The 17,522-nt window shown below is 46.1% G+C and overlaps 1 protein-coding gene across 1 annotated transcript in view; it reads right to left on the bottom strand.

The window, feature by feature from the left end:
* Positions 1 to 3,444: 3,444 nt before the first annotated feature.
* RPS6KB1 (ribosomal protein S6 kinase B1) overlaps positions 3,445 to 17,522 on the bottom strand; it is a 104,738-nt gene continuing 90,660 nt past the window's right edge. Inside the window, exon 15 of the mRNA XM_082245710.1 lies at positions 3,445 to 5,075. Within this exon, the coding sequence (XP_082101836.1) occupies positions 4,838 to 5,075 (238 nt within the window). The 3' untranslated portion in view covers positions 3,445 to 4,837. The remainder of the gene's footprint in view (positions 5,076 to 17,522) is intronic.

Below are 17,522 nucleotides of genomic sequence, written 5' to 3'. Positions count from 1 at the left end.
GTACTTACCGCACCCGATGGCGTGGGCACCTCTCATCGACGGGAAGCCTCCCACCCCAGAACGCAGGACGCTAACAACGCACGGAACCGCGGTTGAAACGTCCAAGCGAGGAGGCCACCTCGCGGGCTTTCATCCCTGAGGACAGGGACAGGTCGTTTGCGAGGCCAGGGCGTACGCATAGCCTGCTAAAAGCTCGAAGGTGGGCTGGGATTCCATAAGGCCCTCTGTCCTGGAGCACCAGGACGACCAGTGTGACTCCCAGCTCCGCAACACCGTCATCCAAAGATCTGACTAGCTAAACGCTGACAAACAAACAGCTAGTAGTGCAAAGAAAACACATTTGCAGAAAATAAAATCATAAAAATAGAAGAGAGGCTGAGACCGTAGCCCCAGCACAGGGAAGCCTATCTTACTCCTAACTAGGCAGAAGACAAACTGAGTTGGGATGGCTGATAGCAGGGGGGTATTGGACCAGTGGGACAGCCCCCATAGGTGTGTCTTATGTAAATTACTTTGTTTTTAACAAGTCTTATGCCTAGCTTGCTCCTATGGATAAGAGGTCAATACCCATTGGTGAAGACTGAATGAGTGGGCGGCGACTGTCAGAGGACGTAAGAGAAATAGTTTTTTTTTTTAAATTGTCGCTCATTTTTTGTTTATAGCGCAAAAGATAAAAATCGCACAGGTGATCAAATACCACCAAAATAAAGCTCTATTTGTGGGGGAAAAAAAAAGGACACCAATTTTATTTGGGTACAGCGTCGCACAACCGTGCAATTGTCCGTTAAAGTAACTGCGTCAAATCTCAAAATAGGGCCTGTTTATTAAGGGGGCAAATCCTTCCGGTCTTAAAGTAAAGTGATTTTAAAGTTTTTTTTTTTTTTTTTTTTTTTTTTTTTTAACATGCTACACTTACCTCCTCCTCTGCAGTTCGTTTTGCACAGAGCAGCCTGGATTCTCTTCTCGGGTCCCTCTTTCCTGCTCCAGGCCCCTCCCTCCTATTGAGTGCCCCCACAGCAAGCAGCTTGCTATGGGGGCACCCAAGCCGAGCTGCAACTCTGTGTGTCCATTCAGACATGGAACTGCCATTCAGTACCGCCCCCTCTCTCCTGATTGGCTCACAGACTTTTATGGACAGCCGCAGGAGCCAATCGCACTGCGGCTGTATCTTAGCCAATCAGGAGGGAGAGTCCCAAGTTGGCCGAGGGACTCTTACGACATCGCTGGACAGACAGGGGTCACAGGTAAGTATTAAGGGGTGCTTCTACACACAGAAGGCTTTTTATCCTAATGCATAAAGATAATAAACCTTCCTGACTTTACAACTCTTAACAATGAGCTCTGGACATTTTCCCAGTGCATGTGTGAGTGTTAGACATACTGAGGCTGCTTTAATAAATAGGTTGGGAATCTTCACTCAAATGAAACATTATTGGGAAGTACAAATATCTGGGAAGAGAGTGTGTGGCACAGAGATGCAAACAAAAAAAAAATATTAAATCAGCAATTAGCAAAAGGTGAAAAAAAACAGGGAAGAATTGCACAAAATAAAACTTAAACCAAACAATTGGTTTAATGAAGCACCAGATTCAAAAATGAAGTTTCCCATTTCCAAAGCAGGTAATGTGATTCAATATTACATTAAATGGGGATGACTTTTACAGGTTGAGAACTTGACAGAAGTGACGTACTATAGCACTGACTAAACTAATGTCTCGGTCCACCTTTTCCAAAGTAAAGCTAGTAAATGCAGCATCATTAATCTCATTATCAATATGCATCTACAAATTTTTTGTATTGAAGCCCGCACAGCATTGCACCAGTATTAAGTATGTCACGGGTGAAATGCACTCTCTCCTTTGATTTCTTCCCTCAGCCCTGTATGGAGGTATAGACCTGCTGTATTGGGACTGGCAGAGAAGAGGGAGGATGGATTGCAACCATGCTCTACACAGTCCCTCCTCCATGGTAACAGAAGAGGCAAGTAGTAATTAAATGTTAACAATCCCAGCCCTGAATGACAGCTCTGTGCACAAGTTTCAAAATACTGTTTTTCTTTAGTTTAGATAGAGTGTTGAAGGGTTAGAACCTCTTTCAGACTAATATTTGTGTCCCTGTTCACTCTATTTGTCCTATTGACCATTTTTACCAGAACTAAAAAGTAAAAATCTAAAATTAAGCCACTAGAAAATGAATAGAAGTGAAGTGTTCAATGGGGATATTTGTGGTGGTGACTACAGAGTAATTTCCCTCAGTTTAGAGATTTTTCCTTCAATGTCTATGAACAGGAATTTAAAAAAAAAAAAAAAAAAAAAAAAAAGTCACACAAAAGGCAAAACTAAAGCCCCTAAATAGCTTTTAACCCTTCACTACTCTATCCAGAAAGAAAGTTTTTGGCTAGATATTTAAATTCTGGAGCAACACACAAAAAATCTTTTTTTTTACAAAGTTCTCACAATTGTATATCACCTACTATAAATGTATAATCTGTAGAGAGTTGCCAAAAATAAGAAAACAGGTATTCAACCACCCATCTTCCATGGCATTCAGTTCATTTATTATGGAAAATCGATAAAACAGTTACTGGATGAGAAGTCCTAGGACATTATAAAAAAAAAAAAATACAATTTATTAAAATAATGCATAGCAAAACAATTATGGGACTCAGTATCAAGTTTGTATGTTGCTTTTTGTAAAAAAAAAAAAAAAATCCTCTGGAAAAAAAATCTCTCCTTTACAACCTTTGCACTAGGATTTCCAACCATAATGTACTGTATTATTCATTAATGTAATCTTCAAGACAGTCAGAGATGATTAAGTATTGTGCTGCTTCCTAAGCAAATAAAAAAAAAAAAGAAAGCATGGCTAATGAAAAGCAGCTTCATACCAAACACCGGAAGACTGAATTATAAGGCTCATACTGATATTTATTATCATACTGTGGGAAAGAAGATACCTTAATTACATAGATTAAGCTATCTATACTGAGAAAAGCCAAATTTACATTATCCCATTATGTTCCCTCCCTCTGCAGAAAGGGCCTATGAGAGCAGAAGCAAATGCAAATTAATCCATCAGTGCATGATCATTGTAGATAAAAATTTTCAGTCCAGACGCTAACACCTACTTGAGTATAATAGATGCCATTGACTAATGCTGAACTATATACCTCAATATCAACATTTGGACAGCCACAGAGATTGTTCAGGTTAATGGAACCTCACCTGTATGTCCCAATCTACAATAACTCAGGCTACTTTAGGTTTGTTAAACGTATTAAATCTTACCAATACAGTGAATTATAGTGTTCATTGCAAATTGTTGCAATTAATATGTCAATTCAAGTGACAGCAAAGGCCTGCAACTATGGCCCAGTCTTGCAGAGAACACAGATGTGGCAGCATAGAAACAAAAAGATAGGCTGGCGTCAATTGTGGTGCCATTTGCTCAGTGGGACTAAGGTTTATCTTAAATTTGGTTAATGATATTGTATAAACATTTCTATGGCTTGTTTCCTATAGCTCATATGTGGATTGAAATCAATTTTAAAAACAATATAATGCTGCCTTGACCAATGCTACCATATTCCAGTCTAAATATTTCATTTACAATGCATTATATATGTCAATGTTACACAGACAGTTGACATGTCAATAGGACAATTTTTAAAATGTACACCATGATAAAATGATCACTGTTAATACTCTTAGTGATGTTTTATGAAATTGCTTTGTTAAGGCAGTTAAGGTAAAGTTACCTTTATTTCTTTCTTTGTACCTATAAGCCATTCATACAGGATCAAAAACAAGACCAGCATTGTGATAACATTCCCTAGGTCCAGGGACATTATTCCCTCAACATGGAAGACATGAGTAGAAAGGCCATTTAATACTTTTACAATCTTTAAGTCCCAGCATTTGACTTTCTATCAGGAAGGACTGCCAGACCAAAGACTGTGGGAGCAATAAACAGGAAAGAAAAGAGAATGACTATGAAATACATGACATGACTAACACTCAAGTGTCAAGGTACATTTGTGCCTTGCATTCACTTTAAATACATGGTCGGCCTTCAAAACTCATCTTTTTTGCTGGCATGATGAACAGCAAAATAGCACATTATATTTCCAAGAATGCAAATCAACCACACTGATGAAGGAGACATCTATTGCATTGCTGTCCCCATAACATAATGGAAGACTGCCATTTGGGTTTATGGGTAAAAAACTAACACACAAGTAGTTAGTCACTGATACTTGACAACTTTTCTGGATTAGGAAAATCCTATTACACTTTCAACCACCTTGCACAATCAAACCTTTCTATTAAGACAATTTGGTATTTTTGATTTTCATTAAATTTTTTTTTTTTTTTTAGACCCAGTACTTGTCTCTGAAGTTTGACGTCTTATACTCCAACCATTGTTTTATGGTGATTTAGAAAAATGTAAACTTCTGAAATAAAATTAAATCCATGAACACAATATGGTTTATGTTCCTTCTGTGACATTGAAAGAATTTGCTGGGAACTTATTAATACATTTCTTCCATGTCTAGAATGCAGTCTCAATCTGCTTTTTTTTGCACCACTGATTGATATATATATATTTGCATATATATATATATTTATATATTAGTTGTATTTTTTTTTAAAAAAATGTATGTTTGTTCATCAGTTTGTCCAGTCTGCTTAATGCAGTAACAGAGACCACAAATGTATGTCCCTCTCTTGGGGATTTGAAGCCAAAATCTATGTACTTGCTTGTTTGTAAGCTAGATTTTATATTCCTTGGGATCATCACCAGTATTAGTCTGAATGAATCAGGAAAAAATGCACTGTCATAGATTCATGCGTAGATGTTCTGGTCGCTTAGGGATCAAGGGATAAGCTTGTTTTTTGTATGGCGCAGCATTGGATTGTCTTATTGGTAGTGGGGCAGAAGCCTCTCCGCTTACAGTCACGTCCATTTGTTCCACGCTACTTGTTTCCATTCGGAAATCAGACGGTGGTTGTGTGTTGGTTGATCCAGCAGCCGTTCCTCTTCCCCAGAAGTCACCAGTACAGAACTTTACAGGGCTTGAAGAAAAGGGGGAAAAAAAGGATCTACAATGAAACCTAGCTTGTATACATTTAAATGCCATGCTTAAAGCGTTGGATGAGTGAAGAAAAGAAAAAAGGAAAAAAAAAAAGGTTCAGCATTACATGTGCATTTCTCTTTTGTCTCTTGTGTGTACATAGCGAAAAATGCCCTTTTGATTATTCTGCCAGCAACCAAGTGAGCTCAAAGTTTTTACCTTAATGATTTCTCTGCATTCAGGTAAAAAATGCCCCCCTAGCTGTCTTAGCACCCCCTGCCCCTAAACACTTACCCAAGTCCGGTATTGATCCAGTGCTGTGCTCAGCTGCAGCTCTTTTCTCTTCACTTCTTGGATTCAAGAGGAGGCTGAGAGCAGTGGGAGACCTAGGTTGCTGCTGTCAAACTTCTAAGAGGAGGTAGGGCTTACAATCTGTAGGCGTGTTAATGGACGAACATAGCCTGGTTTTGGATAGCATTCGCATGGGTGCCCCTTCAGCAGACAGCTTGCTGAGGGGGCACTCGGAGGAGCAGACAACTAGGGGATTTCAGAAGAGGAAGGAGACCGCTCTGTGCAATTCGACTGAGGGGTGGGCAGCAGCCCAAAAGCGTCCAGGACAAATACCCAAATTGGACACTAGATGGGGCCGAACCCCATGTTTGCCAAGGTAACCTGCCAACATACAGGATGGCACAAATAATCAACCTGATGCTCAAGACCAGGGCCAAAAAGGTCACCAACAGAAGAAAGACTCTATACAGAAGGGAGCATCCATCCAATCACAGACGAAGCGAGAACCTACCAAAAATAGATGGAATGATGAAAGGACAACAAATTCCCTTGTAGGGAAAAGATACACAATCTGATGTGATCAAACGCAATCAGGAACAGGTCCCAAATAAGAACCGAGGATGAAACATGTCCTGGAGAGAAAGTCCAGTTAGTCCATGTAGGAAAGCCGCCTAGACCATTACATCCCTGACCCCCTAGGGTCCAGAACATCAAGTCTTTAGAGATTGTCTGGCTAGACAACTAACCTCACTAATCGAGACGAAGGGAAAACCTGAGTTCAGCTAGAACACAGAGTACAAAGGGTGCGATTCCCAAGTCTGCCAGAGAACCCAGGATTTGATCTCACAAAGTCAGAATGACTTGGGTAAGGTACATAGGAAGTTCCCCACAAGAGTAGACAAGGGATGGAAGTCAGAACCTAAACCACAGACTGGTGAGATGGCGGAAAAAAATGAATTTTTGTAAAATCTTACCTGTAAAATTCCTTTCTCTGAGTCCTCCGACAGTCGCCGCCTCTTCATATTCGTCACAATGGGGTTATGACCTTTGCTCCGTAGGAGTAGCTAGGCAACAGAATATGTCAATATTAAGGCTTTTAACATATCCCACCCCCAGGGGGTGGTCCCCTCAGTCAATACCCTCCTACTTCCTGTATCCATACCTCAGTTTCAGTGGAATAGCAGTAGAGTACATAAACAAACCCCAAAAGAGGGGCGGGGGCGGCGACTGTCGGAGGACTCAGAAAGGAATTTTACAGGTAAGATTTTACAAAAATTCCGTTTTCTCTTACGTCCTCCGACAGTCGCCGCCTCTTCATATTCGTCACAATGGGGACGTCCCAAAGCAGTGCAAACATTAAGAGTGGGAAACGCAGTCGCGCCCAAAGGCAACGCCGTCTCCACATCAGAGAAAGGAACCTTACCAAGGGAAGGAAACCAGCTGGGCAGCATGAAAAAAAGGTGCTCAACAGGAGCAACAACCCAGGAAAAAACAAATAACCTAGGGATAAAATTATATCCCAAACAGCCAAGGGCCCAAAACAAGGGACCCTAAGGAACTGCCGCACTAAGAACCTTGCGGCCAAAGGAAGCATCAGCCGATGCCTGAACATCCACCTTGTAGAACTTCGTGAAGGTGTGAACGGACGACCAAGTCCCCGCCTTACACACCTGGGCCACAGAAGCCCGATCATGACAGGCCCAAGACGTACTCAGAGACCTGGTAGAGTGCGCCTTCACAGGCATAGGAGGAACTTTTCCCTTCAAAGCATATGCCTGTTCAATGGTCTGTCTGATCCATTTGGCGATGGCAGAAGCCGACGCCGCCATGCCCTTCCGAGGACCCTCTGGAAGGACAAATAAGGAATCCGACTTGCGAAAGGATTCAGTCGATTTCAGGTAAACCCTGATCGCCTGAACAACATCCAGGGAGTGCAAATCCACCTCCTTCGGATGCTTGGGCTTCGCGCAGAGCGAAGGTAGGACAATATCCTCATTGAGGTGAAAATCCGAAATCCTCTTCGGAAGAAAAGAAGGATTAGGTCGCAATACCACCTTATCCAAGTGAACGACCAGATACGGAGACCTGCAGGACAAAGCTGCCAGCTCCGACACCCGGCGAGCCGAAGTGATCGCCACCAAAAATGCAACCTTCTTGGACAACATGGACAACGAGATCTTTCTGATCTGTTCAAAGGGAGCATGTTGTAACACGGACAGAACAAGATTCAAGTACCAAGGAGGCAGGGGTTCCCTCCTAGGAGGGACCAGATGTCGCACCCCTTGGACAAAAGTGCTAACCAAGGAGTTAGATGCCACAGGACGTTGAAAAAGAACGGCCAACGCAGACACCTGAGCCTTGATCGTAGCCAGCGCCAAACGCTGGTCAACACCCGTTTGAAGGAAGGACAACACCCTAGACACCGAGTACGTGCGAGGGGAATGCCCCCTGGACTCACACTAGGCAAAATAGGCCTTCCAAGTACGGTAATAGACCTTCCCCGCGGAAGACTTCCTCGCGTTGATCAAAGTGTGAATGACCTCAGGGGAGAGACCCCTATCCTTCAGGACCTCGGTTTCAACAGCCAGGCCGTCAAAGCCAGCGACTGTAAAGCAGGATGGAATATCGGTCCTTGAAAAAGGAGATCTTCTCGAAGAGGCAGACGCCACGGGGCGTCGACCGCCAGATTCACGAGGTCTGCGTACCAGGACCGGCGAGGCCAGTCCGGTGCCACAAGAATCACCGTGTGCGTTTCCGAGTTCAACCTGCGAAGGAACCTGGACAGCAGTTGAATCGGTGGGAATGCGTACAGCAGTCGGTACTGATGCAACGGAGCTACCAACGCGTCTGACGCGTCTGCCCGAGGATCGCGTGTCCGCGCCACGAACCTTTTCACCTTGTTGTTCAGACGAGACGCGAACAGGTCCACATCTGGAAGACCCCACTTCGCGCACAACATCTGGAAGACATCCGGGTGAAGTGACCATTCCCCCTGGTCCAGGGTCTGGCGACTCAGATAATCCGCCTGCCAGTTCTCCACCCCCGGAATGTGAACTGCCGTTATCGCCGGGACGTGTGTCTCGGCCCAAAACAGAATGTCGGCCACCTCCCGAGCTGCCCGGGCACTCCTGGTGCCCCCTTGATGGTTGATGTAGGCCACCGCTGTGGCATTGTCCGTCTGCACCCGAACCGGACAGCCCTGCAGCCTGTCCGTCCAACGTTGAAGGCAGAGATTTACCGCTCGTAGTTCCAGAATGTTGATCGGAAGGGAGGATTCCTCCACCGACCAAGTTCCCTGGGCGGACAGAACACCCAGAACACCACCCCAGCCCGACAGGCTGGCATCCGTGGTGACCACCGTCCATGAGAGCGGACGAAAAGACTTGCCCCCCGACACCGTCGGGGACTGGAGCCACCACAGAAGATCCCTTCTGGTGCGATGACTCAATGAAATCTGGAGTTCCAGAGATTGCGGTCGCCCGTCCCACCTGGACAGGATCTCCGCTTGGAGACCCCGCGTGTGAAACTGGGCGAAGGGAATCGCCTCGAAAGCTGAGACCATTAATCCCAAACAGCGCATGCACGTCCGGATGGACGAGCACGGAACGTCCCTGAGGGACCTGACTTCTTCCTGAAGAGACCAGAGTTTGTCTCCCGGCAGGAAGACCTTCGCCTGGACCGAGTCCAGAATCATCCCCAGGTAGGGAAGACGAACCGACGGCACAGCGTCGATTTTGGAAAGTTTATCGTCCAACCAAACTCCTGCAGAGTTTGCATCGTGACGGACAGGTCTTTCACCAGACCCTGACTGGTCGCAGACCGAACCAGAATGTCATCCAGATACCCCAGGACAGAGATGCCCTGGGCTCTCAACAAAGCCAGAACCGGTGCAAGCACCTTGGTAAACACCCGTGGAGCCGAAGCGAGCCCAAAAGGCAGCGCCACGAATTGGCAATGATCCTCCGCAATGGCGAATCGAAGGTACCTCTGGTGACCCTCGAAAATGGGGATGTGAAGATATGCATCCTTCAAGTCGATGGAGGCCATGAACTCCCCCGGAATCAGGGCAGCCACCACCGACCGCAGGGATTCCATGCGGAACTTGCGAACCTGCACAAAGCGCTTCAGAGCCTTCAAGTCCAGAATCGGACGCACCTTGCCCTCCTTCCTGGGCACGGTGAACAGATTGGAATAGAACCCCCGAAATCTGTCCCGATGAGGTACCGGAACCACTACCCCCTGAGCCCGCAGGTCCCGCACCGCCAGGTGCAGATCCCGCAAACGCTCCGGAGACAGTTGAAGATTTGAGGGAAAAAATCTGCTCTCCGGCCGAGAGAGAAACTCGATCTTGTAGCCAGATCGAACGATTTCCTGAACCCACCTGTCCCGAACACGGGCCAGCCAGGGTTGAAGAAAACCGAGCAAGCGTCCCCCCACCCCCAGAACCGGGTGAGGGCGCCCCTTCAGGCCGCACTGTTGTGGGCAGCGGATCCGGACTGGCCGGACTTCTGCTTACCTGTCCACGGCTTCTTCTGAGGGCCGAAAAGAAGCGGTCTACTTACCAGGAGCCGCCTTAGCCTTGTGGGATTGGGGCAAGAGCGTGCTCTTACCACCCGTGATCCCTTTAATCAGTGTATCCAAGGAATTGCTAAAAAGTCGAGATCCGTTATAGGGTAGATTAGCCAAGGTCTTGCGCGAAGACTGGTCCACAGACCAACACTTCAGCCAAATCAGGCGGCGTGACAACACCGCCACACTGTGCACACGTGCAGCCAACGGAACTATATCCAAGTCCGCATCACACAAATACATGACACCCTGATGGATTTGATCCACCATAGCCAACGTCTCTGGAGGGGCAGAGTCAGCCACCAGGAAGCGCCTAAGCACCTGCGTCCAATTTGCGACAGCCAGAGCTGCCATAAGTGAAGCAAAAATAGCTTTGAGCATAGAATCGGTAACCGAATAGGTATGACGGGTAAGAGACTCCAGTCTCCTGTCCGTGGCATCCCGGAACAATGGCGTATCCTCAGCAGGAATCGCAGTAGACTTATTCAAAACCGCTACCGCGTGATCCACCGGAGGTGGCACACACCAACGTTCATCAGTAGCGAGCGTGAAAGGATAACGCAGCTTGAACCTACTTGGCACAGCAAAAGGCTTCCGCAGATTGCGCCACTGTTCGCTAACAGCGCGCTGAAAATCATCAGTGCAAGGAAAAACCTGTGAAGATCTGCGTCTCCGCTGCGTCCCATAGGAGGCTAAAACAGCAGGAGGACAAGGCTCATCCTGCAAACGCAGTGTTTGTTTGATAGAAGCAACCAATTCATCCATGAGTGCAAGCTCTTCAGACGAGCCAGGGGGAGAATTATCAACCCCTTCCACCTCAGCCTCCACTTCTGATCCCACAAGATCCAGGGAGGAACGGGACCCCGATAAGGAGACCCCAGCCATAGCAGCCCCATCACCATCACCCTCTGAATCAGAGGAAATTGAAACTCTGGGCCGTTTAGTGGATTGAGCAGCCACCAGCATTTGCACCTGAGCAGCCACCAGCATTTGCACCTGAGCAGCAAGGTTAGCAACAACAGCAGCCAAATCACCCCCTGGGGGGGAAGCAGCAGCCCCCTGGCTTCCCACCAAAGTGAGAGGAAATTTGCTTTCCTGAGAATCCATGCCCCCAAAAAAAAATTTTGCAGGAGAATAAAGGGTAACTGCCCCTTTAAAAGCGCGGTCAGCGCAGCCCACCGCACTCACGCACCAGCACAAGCCGACCCCCACAGGGAAAAGCACAAACTCAGGCAAGGATTCAGGACAGAGGATAAAACCTGCAGAGACCACCGCTGCTGCCTCGATCGGTGCGCCCAGGAGAAGAGGAAGTGATGCAATACAGGGCGCTCTATTGAAGCCTATGGAGGGCTACAAGAAAATGGCCGCCTGCAGTGTCAGCATGAGGCCGGAGCGATCGCCGCCAAAATGGCGGCGCTTGGCGCCGAAAACGCCGCTCCCGCCCACAGTGAAACACCAGGACACATGCAGTACAGTAAAAACAATGGCGGACCGCAGCAGCGGTCGCCGCAAGTATGCACAACATGATCCACATCATGCCCCGCAGCACACAGCCTGTCACACAGTAAAAGACAGCACACATTCTGACACAGAGACAGTGCAGTATAGCCCCCCTCCTTGCATTCCACAGAGTGCAGCTAAGACAGATAGGGAGTCCAACAGTGTGAACAGGGGCAGGGTTACACAGTCCCAGACTGACACCCCCCAAACAGACAGGTCCCCACACAGATACACTTACCTCCTAACTGGCGTGGGGAACCCGCACAAGCGATCAAGCCACTGCACATGGGACAGGAAGAGTCGCAGCCAGGACGCAGGAGAACTGGGGAGCGATACCGCAAGGCGTCCAGTGAGATAGCCACCTCACCATAGCATCCCTGCAGCGAACAGGGATGGGTCGCTCATTATGCCAGGAAAAATACCTGACTGAATGCTCGATGGCAGGCTGGGAAGCCACTGACCCACAACCTGCGACCAGGGGGGTCAGCCCGAGACCCAGCCCGCATGATCCTCTTCATCAGAAGGACTAACTAATGCTGACAAAAGTAAAAGCTAAGTAAAGAGAGAGAAAAAAACTCAAATAAAATCAAAAAAAGAGAAAAGGCTGAGACAAAATGCCCCAGCATAGAGACATCCAGCTACTCCTGACAAGCTAGACATTGAAACTGAGGTATGGACACAGGAAGTAGGAGGGTATTGACTGAGGGGACCACCCCCTGGGGGTGGGATATGTTAAAAGCCTTAATATTGACATATTCTGTTGCCTAGCTACTCCTACGGAGCAAAGGTCATAACCCCATTGTGACGAATATGAAGAGGCGGCGACTGTCGGAGGACGTAAGAGAAATTAGGATTTTTGGTTTACCGGTAAAATCCATTTATTGGGAGGACATCACAAGGCACAGGGTACTTCATATTCATAAGAAAAAAATGTAAAGCGCCAAAAGTAAATAAACAGCAATGAAATGTGAATACTGTGTTATAAATGGACAACACGTTGAAAAAAAATCCACCATACCCCTGGAAAAGCTGGCTGCCGTTACAGCAGCAAACACGCACTCAGTGTAGATCCACCATATGTTGTGGGGAAGGCTGTTTAGCAACCAGCACCATCCAGATGTAGCTATGGTAAATAAAGCTCACCGGGAGCCAGATGAAGTTTCCATAGTGTAGTATTTATTGGATTTGTATATTAAAAGCCCAAATATAATGAATCATAAAATCATATGACAATGGGTGCCATTACCGACCCAATATCAGACAGTGGCCTGACGTCAGCACTAGCGTCTCCAACGACTTTCGTCCAACAGGACATCATCAAGGGGTCCTTTTGTGTCAAACGTTAAACTAGTTTATATAGCCTCTCAAAACACTGTGCCTCCCTTGAAAAATTGCAGACAGAAGTGATCAGTCGGCTATTTTGCTGGAGATGTTGGAGGGATGACTTCCGGTCTGCAATTTTTCAAAGTAGACACCATGATTTGAGCAGCGTCAGGGAGGAGACACTAGTGCTGACGTCAGGCTACTGTTCAATACCGGGTCGGTAGTGGCACCCATAGTCATATGGTTTTAGGATTTATTTTATTTTGGCTTTTAACATACAAATCCAATAAATACTACACTATGGAGACTTCCTCTGGCTCCCAGTGAGCTTTCATCTACATCTGGATGGTGCGAGTTGCTGAACAGCCTTCCCAACAACAGATGGTGGATCTACACTAAGTGCGTGTTTGCTGCTGTAACGGCAGCCAGTTTTTCACTTTAGCACTTTTTTGGACTTTTTTTCAATGTGTTGTCCATTTATAAACACAGTATTTACATTTCATTGTTTATTTACTTTTGGCGCTACACATTTTTTCTTAAGATTGGTATATTACTTATATGTGTCAGCTGCCGCCTCACCACATCGCAGAGATACACCTTTTTTTCTGTTACTTCATATTCATGACTAGAGATGGACTCGGGTATGTTCGGGATCCCACCACTGCACACAGCTAATTACCAGCAGTGAGATTTTTCCTGATCTGTGCAGCTGCGGTAAATGTCTCACTGCCTGCGATTAGCCGTGTGCAGTGTTGGCTTCCCGGCGGGATCGGGCAGGTGAGATATCGAACACGCCCAAGCCCATTCTTATTTCATGATTACTTGGAATATGCTTGCACCTGCAGGTGGACAGGCCAGCCAGGTCCTCCTAACCCAGGCATAACCACTTCCAGCTAAGCTAAGGCTGGCCATACATGTTCAACTTTTGTTGTACAATTTTCTGTCAGATCTACCACAAACCACATAATGTGAGGTCAAAGCTAAACAACACATTCACTTGTATCCAACTAGGCAGGCCTTCCTACTACATACTTGAAGGTAAATTTCAAGAAAATCTGACAGAAAACTGAAAGAAAACTCATGTATGGCCAGCCTTAGTCTCACCTTTTGAAGCAGGCAATAAAGAGCAGACAAAAGCGGGGGTGAGGGATTGTTTGGTCCCTGTGTCCTATGAAATACACAAAGAAAAGGATTTTACAGGTAAACAAAAAAATCCTAATAGCTTAATCGTACATTACAGGACATGAGGTGCTTCATATTCATGACTATTTGGGATGTCCCAAAGCACTGAACAGTAGGGGTGGGTAACACCACAACAAGGCCAACATGCCCAATAATCCAAAAAGAATAGGGGAAAACCCACTATAAAGCCACCTAACAAAACTTTTCACCCAAAAGTGGTGTCCGGAAAGGCATGAAAATCTATGGGGTAAAGCTTACTAAACATAGGAGAAGATCAGGTAGCAGCCTTACAAACTTAAAAAGCAAAAATGCACCCCATGACATGCTTCAGGCATGAAACTTATGAGAATCAAATCTGGAGAAAAAAAATATCTTTGAATTTAGGATGGTACAAATTCCTGTAGGTTGATTCTTGCCTTGAGGAGGGTATGAATTCGAGTCAGAAAAACCCCTATCCCTCAGAACTTAGGCTTCAACAGCCATGCCAAAGTCAGAGTCCGTAAAGCAAAATGGAAGACTGAACTCTGCAACAGCAAATCTGGCAAACCTGGAAGAGCTCATGTCACATCTGCCAAGAGAGGTGGTGTCTGCATACCACGTTCTCGGCCAAGCAAGCACAATCAGAATCCATGGAATGCTCACTACTGCCTTTATCTGCATAACAGGTGAGGAGGAAGCTGCAGCAGAGGGAATGCATAGATCAGGGAAACCGGATTACACAAGGGCTACCACCACAAAGGCCTGAGGAACCCCACCCAGCTCGTTGCTGAATCTGGATGCCAAAAGATCCACATCCAGTGTCCCCCACTGCAGAAAATTTTCAGCAAACATGTCCGGGTAAAGGGTCCCCATTCTGCTGCATTTTGCCTGCAATTTCTATGGCGGGAATTTAGTGGAGTGGGCTCGAACATGAAGTTCTGCCCAAAACAGATCACAATATCTGGTCTGATTCTTCTTGAGAAGTGTGACTTCTTGTCCCTTCTTGATATATGCAACGGCGGTCTCATTGTTTGGCACTGTTTTGGCACGGTTTAACACAGACTAATGTATGAGAGTCAGGCAAATTGCCCAACGCTCCAGATGTTGATTCGCAACTTTTGCTCCACCAACAACCTGGTTTTCTGAACCAAAAGGCTCTCCTGAACACCTTACAGGCCCAACAAGCTGGCATCCCTTGTCAAAACCTTCCAATTCCCTGGAAGAATCTTCTGGCTTCAAGGATCTGTGTGAAACTCCACCACCCAAGAACTCTCCTCTTCAGGGACAGGTGTGATGACCCCCTGAAACAGTAGTCTTTCCAGAGCTGCAAAGAAAACAGCTCCTCCTTTGTGGCTTCAAAGGTACCCTTGGACGCAGAAGACATGGAAGGGGAAAGAAGAGAAAGTTCAGCTTGTAGTCTCAGAACACCATGCTACAGACCCAGCTGTTCGTAACATTCAGGCAGCCACGAAGGCCAATAGCACCCCCCCCCCCCCCCCACCAGCTGCTCGTGACATCTAGGCAGCCGCGAAGGCCAATAGCAACCCTACCTTTCCCTTGTGAGGAGGGTGCTCCTTCACAGTGAAGAGGACTTTCCCCTGTAATCAGTGGACATTGGGGTTCAGTTCTTATGGAACTAGGACGTCGGCTTCTACTTAGAGACCAAGGCTTGCTGCTCTTCCTGGATTCTGAATGCAACACCGATTTCCAACTTTTCTTCTTTAGGGGTAAGGAATGTGCTTTTATCTACAGTTACCTTCTGGATAAAGGCATCCAAGATGGACCAAACAGGCACTTGCCTTCAAAGGACAGCCTCAAGTTGCTTTTCACAGAGAAATTCCAGCAACCTGCACTCGAGCCAAAGGATCCTTCTCATATGGACAGATATGGTGCCCAACCAAGAAAGCTGCCATGTGCAGTCTTCCAAGACATCCACTGAGAAACTCAAGACATTCGAAAAGTTCCAGAAATTGCCATAATGGGCAGATCTTCATGGTCCGATTTTCTAGAACAGAGCATATACTTTAACTTTGAATGCTCAGAACACTCCACTACATCCACTGTGCACTGCAGAGCCACTCCCACTAGAGACGTGGTTTCCTTTAGAGCCCTTTCATGCCGAGGTGCTTTTGCATTGCTTTTCAGGCGTTAGCAGTGCACGTTTTTTTTTTTTTTAAACACCACTCAAGAGTGGCTTCAAGAACCATTTTGAGGCACTTTCCATTTATTTCAATGGAGTGGGGCATTTTTAAAACGTTTTGTTTGGTGCTCCAAACTTGCTACATGCAGGAATTTTTCTCATCACCCTGCCAGCACACTGCCCCAGTGTGAATGCATTCATTGATTTTAATCGGAATAAGGTTTTTGTGAGCTTTTTAGGCACTTTTTAGCACCAAAGCGCTTGAAAATCGCCTCAGTATGAAAGGGCTTCAAAGAGGGCCTCCAATTTCCTAATCTGTTGCACTGTTAAAGACCAGGACTTTCAGAGTCTTACACTCCATATTGATTACCGCCTCTACGCTCCGGATGGCAAGTTGTTCAATCACAATGCATCGCCAAGTCAAATGCTGAGCATGACGTGTATATGCCAAACCTGGTAGCTGAGTACTCTTTACTCCCCCCAGGTACGCCGCTCCAAAAGATGAAAGTGAAGCTCCATTATGTGCCATAGCAGAGGATAGCTGCACTCCACCAGTGTAGGCACCCATCTTATTGATTCAGGGATCCCATGGCACCGTCCCATGTAAAAAAGAAAAAAAAAAAAAAGGTAGTGCAGAGTGTGACTGGTGGCAGCCGGTGCACACCTACATGACGTCAATGCGTTTCACCGGAAATCCAGCTTCTTCAGGACAATAAGTTTGTGACATTGCATACTTGAAGCGGAAGCCCGGATGGCAACATAACCAGCCACCCCCGCACTTGCATGCATGGTATGGGAACCTTCCCTCTTGCCCTCAGGACCATACGTGGCTGATCCAGATGAAGACTTTCCCTTCCCCAGCAGTTGTATCGAGAATAGGCCAGGAAATAGGGCACTAACACCCAACGAAACATCTTCAAAGAGACCTCATGGCCACATCTATTACCTAAGGACACTAGCTAAAAATGAAGGCTTACCTCAGCTTTCAGGTGTTATGCAGGAAATCCTGCCTCTTTTTGGCCACTGTTCATTCACCTGAAAGTTGCAGCATAACCCAAGTAGTTCTGAATATAAAATGATCCCGTGTCCTGTAATGTACAACTAAGATTCCAACCTCCCAGTTAAAGTGGTATTAAACCCAAAAACAGAGGTTTATTATATTGCAGCTTAACAATTCTTAGATATAATGGCTGCATTTGTTTTCTTTTTAGATTATTTTAACCAGCTGATCGTGCCAGTAAGTCTGTTTTTCAACAGAAAACGCACTTCTGCAAATGTATCAGAAGTTTTTGACTAACCAGTTACCACTGACAGGGGTGTTCACAATGATCAGCGTTTATTCATGCAAAATCTTCATTCCAAAAGACAAAAAACTGCTGCTGTAACTGCAAGGTGAGCTGGATTTTGTACTTTTACATCTAAACAACGGCCTCTTCTAAAACTGACAATGTTGCTATCCAAAAG

The sequence above is a fragment of the Pelophylax lessonae genome, assembly GCF_965119305.1.
Source record: "Pelophylax lessonae genome assembly, chromosome: 2".
Taxonomy (NCBI): domain Eukaryota; kingdom Metazoa; phylum Chordata; class Amphibia; order Anura; family Ranidae; genus Pelophylax; species Pelophylax lessonae.
The sequence above is the reverse complement of the archived record's forward strand: the minus strand, read 5'-3'. Positions and strand labels throughout refer to the sequence as shown.